At 43.9% G+C, this 6,600-nt stretch overlaps 1 protein-coding gene across 1 annotated transcript in view; it reads right to left on the reverse strand.

Annotated features, from left to right (window-relative positions):
• The window catches only part of g6fl (g6f-like), a gene marked incomplete at both ends in the record, with an annotated part of 22,737 nt that extends 18,553 nt beyond the window's left edge, over positions 1–4,184 (reverse strand). Inside the window, 2 exons of the mRNA XM_063193474.1 lie at positions 2,012–2,278; positions 4,037–4,184. Of these exons, the coding sequence (XP_063049544.1) occupies positions 2,012–2,278; positions 4,037–4,184 (415 nt within the window). The remainder of the gene's footprint in view (positions 1–2,011; positions 2,279–4,036) is intronic.
• Between the last annotated feature and the right edge of the window lie 2,416 nt (positions 4,185–6,600).

Raw genomic sequence — 6,600 nt, forward strand, 5'->3', positions numbered from 1 at the left:
TGTCTATGTGTGTGTGTGTTAATTTCGTCAGCTTTTTTAAATTTAGTCTTAGTCTTAGTCACAATGACGAAAATCAATTTTAGTCTTAGTCAAATTTAGTCATTGCCTTCACAATTTAGTCTTAGTCTTCGTCTAAATGACGAAAATTAATTTTAGTCTTAGTCAAATTTTCGTCATTTTAGTCATTTTAGTCAACATTTCACATTTTCGTCATTTTAGTCAAATTATTACACAAATTATTACTAGATAGCCTATTGCAGAAAATATTCACATTGTTACTAGCTTATTTTCCACCAAAACCCAAATCAGTCCTGTAAAAGTAATTTCAACAGCATAGAGCAAAGGAGCATACACACACACACTTCCAGGTGCAGGTTGCGCGCGCTCTCTCTCTCTCTCTCTCTCTCTCTCTCTCTCTCTCTCTCGTGCATTAGAAGCTGCTGCGTATTATTTGCTTTTGAATTTGATCACGTAGGCTACAAGCTCCTCTTCACCTGACCGCGTGACTCATAGCCTGCAGATTGCAGGCAGTGGGAAGACCAGACATCCCAATGAAGTCCAAGAAGTTTCCCTGATATTTAATAGTGGCTCCCCGATGGCCGCGAGTCAGATACAATATTCCTGATTTTAGACTATGCAAGTTCGCGTTATTTCGATTGGCAATGCGGGACAGAGAAAGATAATGGCTCGTGCGTCATCCCTGGAATACTTCAAATAGATTACGCGCACTTCGTAGGACAAAAAGTCCTGGGGGAAAAGTAGGCAGTTGTTCTATGCAGACTGACTGGACGACAGAAAGGACATTGACAAACAATGGTTGAACACTAATGCTGTTTTGTTTGTTTGGATGTCGAGGGTCGATAAGCATCTCCAAGTGTAAGCAATGCGTTTTTAGAACTTGGGATGTCTGGGAGACGCTATTGTAATACGCATCGCATGGAAGGGATGTCGACTGCCTTGGGTCTTTTAGCCTTGCCCTCGACGGGAACAAGTTTCAATTCTCCGCACGTTAAACCCTGATCGACCACACATTAATTCTTATCAAAACTACAGTAGCCGTGCCTCTGTTTAGACGACTTAAACAACGTTTCCCCTGTAGCGCGCACATCCCTTAAACGTCTCCCGGTGTGTCTGATCTAAATAAATGCATGAATCCGATCCTCATGATTTGCTTGCAAACTGCCTATTCATACGGTTGAACAACCAATATAGCAAACATTACAAAAGAACAGACAACGGACGTCGGCGTATGCGTAAGTGGAAATGAGAAGATAGGAAGCTCGAGGAGATTTAAAATGACAGCATCAGAGGAAGATTGGCGCGAGTGACGGTAACACTATTATCATGACTGCACAAACACACACGTCTTCGTTATGGACAAAAGGGTTGTTGAACATGTTTCAAAATTAACACTTGCCTCAACGTCGGCTCTTTCTTTTTCTCTTTCTGGGAAACATTTTAGGGCCTAAACTCAACTGAACAGGACTCACTGAACTAGGCTACTACTGATTGAGCCGCACCAGCGCCAGGCACTGCCTGCAGAGACAAACAGGGCAACAGCGCATAATCTTCTATGAAGTTCAAGAAACAATAACAATTAATTTACAATTTATTTACAATTAAATGTTTAATGTCCATTCGTCCATGGCTTGTAAATTTCGTCTCGTCTTAGTCTCCTTAACGAAAATCAATTTTTATTTTCGTCATATTTTTATGTTCTGGAAGCAATTTTTGTGCGTCATCGTCTCGTCATCGTCACGGGAAAAAGGGGCGTTGACGAAATATTTTCGTCATCGTCCTGGTTGACGAAATTAACACTGTACTGTTGATATTGACTGCAATGGTAAACTGCGTGGCTTGTGTGTGTGTCTGTGTGTTTGTGTGTGTGTGTGTGTGTTCTTACTGTTGACATTGACTGCAATGGTAAACTGCGTGGTCTGTGTGTGTGTCTGTGTGTGTCTTTGTGTGTGTCTGTGTGTGTGTGTTTGTGTGTGTGTGTGTGTGTTCTTACTGTTGACGTTGATTGTCATAGTGAACTGCGTGGCGTGTGTGTGTCCGTGCGGTTGTGCGAAGTATGAATACTCCCCCTGATGGGCAGGGCCGAAGCGCGGCAGCTTGGTCATGTGACCTCCACCGGGCGACGCGATTGGCTCAGAGCGGAGGGCGGACCCGGACGGGGACAACCAGGTCGCCACGGAGACGGCGTAAGGGGGCGTGGCCTCAGCCCGGAGAATAACCGTACTGTCCTGAGGAACCGGAGAGGCAGGAGACACACTCACTACACACACACACACACACACACACACACACACACACACACACACACACACACACACACACACACACACACACACACACACTGTTATTACTGTCCTGAGGAACCGGAGAAGCAGGAGACACACTCACTACACACACACACACACACACACACACACACACCCACACACACACACACACAAACACACACACACACACACACACACACAGACAGACAGACAGACAGACAGACAGACACACACACACACACACACACGCACACACACACACACACACACACACACACACACACACACACACACACACACACACACACTGTTATTACTGTCCTGAGGAACCGGAGAGGCAGGAGACATACTCACTACACACACACATTTAGCTTATTTATTGTCATTATTAAAAAAACATGTGGAAAAAAAACTTTTCACTGTTTACAAGTCAGATATTTAAATGCAATTAGAATGTGATTAACTCGATTAATTAATTTCAAAGCCTATAGATTAATTCGATTAAAAAAATGAATCGAGTCCCAGCCCTACAGATCATACTTGCGTCATCATTCCTCAGGATTGTCAACCAATCACAATGCAAGATTAGGGATTTCCCCGTTACATCACTAATATCTATTGTTCCCTCTCAGCCAATGAATCGCATTCACGTCTTTTTTTATTAGAAAAAGTTGTCACTCATTCTGTTCTCTGCTTTCCAGTTAAGCCGACTTTGACGCCACCACCGTCACCTCCATTGGTTCCCCTCTGATAGGCTGTCCTAACCCCATCTGATTGGCTGTCCTCACCCCTCTGATAGGCTGTCCTAACCCCGTCTGATAGGCTGTCCTAACCCCATCTGACTGGCTGTCCTAACCCCTCTGATAGGCTGTCCTAACCCCATCTGATAGGGGCAGGCTGTCCTACTCCCGTCTGATAGGCTGTCCTAACCCCGTCTGATAGGCTGTCCTAACCCCGTCTGATAGGCTGTCCTAACCCCGTCTGATAGGGCAGGCTGTCCTACTACCGTCTGATAGGGCAGGCTGTCCTACTCCCGTCTGATAGGCTGTCCTAACCCCGTCTGATAGGGCAGGCTGTCCTAACCCCGGAATTCGACGAAAAGACGGGAACCTACGCCAAATAGATTTATGCATCGTTTCAACATGTCCAATTGTTCAATAAATGCCTCTCGAGTCTTCATGGTAGAACTGGGGATAGAGGAGGCACACTCACTCTACACACAAACACATAAACACACACACACACACACACACACACACACACACACACACACACACACACACACACACACACACACACACACACACACACACACACACACACACACACACACACACACACACACTATCTCACCGTCCACCAGTGCCAGCAGCACTTACCTGCCCAGGGACTGCAGATGGAAATTAGCTATTAGCTATAATCTGGTGCAGGTCATCCTTTTACTATGTAACTAATGTACTTTGCACATGGTCCCTGATGAAATAAACCAATAAACTAAACTAACACACACACACACACACACAAACACACACACACACACACACACACACACACACACACACACACACACACACACACACACACACACACACACACCACACACACACACACACTACAAACACACACACACACACACACACACACACAATACACACACACATAACACACACACACCGCACAAACACACCAAACACACACACACACACACACACACACACCGCACAAACACACACACACACACACTATCTCACCGTCCACCAGTGCCAGCAGCACTACTGCCTTCTTGACCTGTTTTCCCGCCCGTTCTACGATGCACCAATAGCGGCCCACCGCGCTCTCCGTGGCAACCAACCCTAGCGACAGATTCCCCGTCGACGCCCACCTCCGGTCCACCAGCCTTAGGCCCCGCCCCTTGTGCAGGAACTCTGTCTTGTGATTGGCTGTGAGCAGTGCAGTGGGTAGGGCCTCACCCAATAGGGTGACCTGTGATATATTAGTAAATATATTTTAAATATATATTATGTATATATATATTTACAGCCGAAGCAAAAATTGAGAGACTGCTTCGAAATGTTCAGTATTTCTGATTTTGCTGTGGATAGGTACTGCTTGTGTTTCAGAAAATCACAAATGGTCAAAATAACAAGTAAGATGCAATGTTTCCAAATCCCCAAAAAGGCAAAGAAAACAAGTTGATATGAACTTAAAGATACACTGGGCAGGACATGGTCAAAAAAGGTACTGCAACTATGCTGCTCATTGAAAATGTGTTGTCTATTGCCAAATTTGATCTTTACATGAACGTTTATTAAGTAATAAACAAATAATTTCCAGTATGGTCCAAGTAGAGTCATTTTTGCAGCTAAAAATTGCTATTTTTGGAAATTCAAAATGGCTGATCATGGAGAAGATCCCCCTTTTCATGTAAGAAAAGTGCTATTTTTCCAGTCATAATGAATACTTAGAATTTGATGCTGGTGGTCAGTATTCATGAAAAAGGTGACATTAGTGAATGGGCAGCATGTATTCTGGAAATAAACAACTAAAAATCTCACACAGTGTCCCTTTAACTTAAAAACAACATTCCGACTTCATCACCTGCCAGTTGATGACATCACCAGGGGGGAGACGAGGGTGTGTGTGTGAGCACGGCAACGTCACGTTGGAGTTCGGACGCGCCAGAATCACCTCGTCCCAGTCTACACACACGGGCGCGCGCACGCACACACTCACACACACACACACACACACACACACACACACACACACACACACACACACACACACACAAACAAAAACAAAAACACACACACACACATCATGTCATGTAATGTAATATAGTGTAATTAATGTAATGAAATGTAATTTTGAAAAAAGTACAGTATCCAGTGTGCTGTGTTTAATGAACATTTCATTTTGATCAAGTTTGTCCATGCCGTCGCCTAATAATTAGGCTATGCACACCCTGACATAGGGGGTTGGGCCCCTTAGATCAGTGGCTCCCAACCTTTTTCTTCAGGGACCCATATTTTTGCAGGTGTAAGCTTGAGAGGGGGGGCACGAGAGGGAGTCACATGATGATACTCTGTCAACTCATTATTAATTATCATTTTATTCCTCAATTTTTAGAATAAATGTAGAATAAATGTTTAATGTATCATTTACATTTTGTTGCTTCTATGCATATACTCGTTTAAATGCTTTGTCATTTATTCAACATGGGCTAAGGTTTTAAAATCAAACCCCTTAAAATCAAGAGGGCTTCGCGACCCACTGTGGATTTTTGGTGACCCATAGGTTGAGGGAGGGGGGGGGGTGTTACTGTATAGGCTAGCCTGATTATCATCGACTTTCAAATCTCTTCGAGACTTGGTCTGACCAAGAGCATAACAATTATCATTTCCCAAACGGCATGGTTGACTGTAGAGATAATTATGATCTGTACTTGTTTCATATACTGTTGCACTCTATTCCTTTCCAAATGTTCCCCAGGGAAAACTATGTGACGACTAGGAAGATACTTTCAAGGTCCTCTGATAAGAAACAATGTTATGTGTGTTTTTCTACTCCTTCTGTGCTGCCTATTAAAAAAGGGCCTTCGTGGGAGGAGAGACTAGAGACAGAGGATTCCAAGCGAGGAACATGTTTTATACTCACTCTCTCCTTTCGCGAAAGTCAATTGTAAACTCTGATCAACTTGTCGTGGTCTCATTAATTAATCAGTTTAATTAATTTTCTTAACAGACCCGCTGGTTTGCTAATGGTTGTTTGCTTCCCGACAAAGTGGGAGGAGTTCCCGATTTTTCGGGAGTTCAGAAAGTACTTGCATTGCTCTTGACCCGACTAGTAGCAACAGAGGTGTTCTGTCACTAGGAGGGCGCGGCCTGGCTAGTATAGGCTGTGTGGCTATACACAACAACAACACCATCATCAAGTTTGCAGATGATACCACTGTTATCGGTTTAATCACAAACAATGATGAAACAGCCTACAGGAAAGAAATAAACAACCTCATGGAGTGGTGTAGAGGAAACAACTTGTCTCTGAATGTGTCCAAGACAAAATAATTAATAGTTGACTTCAGGAGGAAAGAACACCAGTTTGAAACCATTAACATCAACGGTGAGACAGTGGAGAGGGTGAGAGACTTTAAATTCCTTGGCGTTACCATCTCAGAAGACCTCACCTGGGACAGTCACACACAGCGCATTGTTAAAAAAAGCCAGCAACGTCTGTACCACCTCAGACGATTGAGAAAGTTTGGGATGAGACCCAAGATCCTGAGGTCGTTTTACAGAGGCACCATTGAGAGCAT

Source organism: Engraulis encrasicolus, unplaced genomic scaffold (genome assembly GCF_034702125.1).
Source record: "Engraulis encrasicolus isolate BLACKSEA-1 unplaced genomic scaffold, IST_EnEncr_1.0 scaffold_418_np1212, whole genome shotgun sequence".
In the NCBI taxonomy this organism is placed as follows: domain Eukaryota; kingdom Metazoa; phylum Chordata; class Actinopteri; order Clupeiformes; family Engraulidae; genus Engraulis; species Engraulis encrasicolus.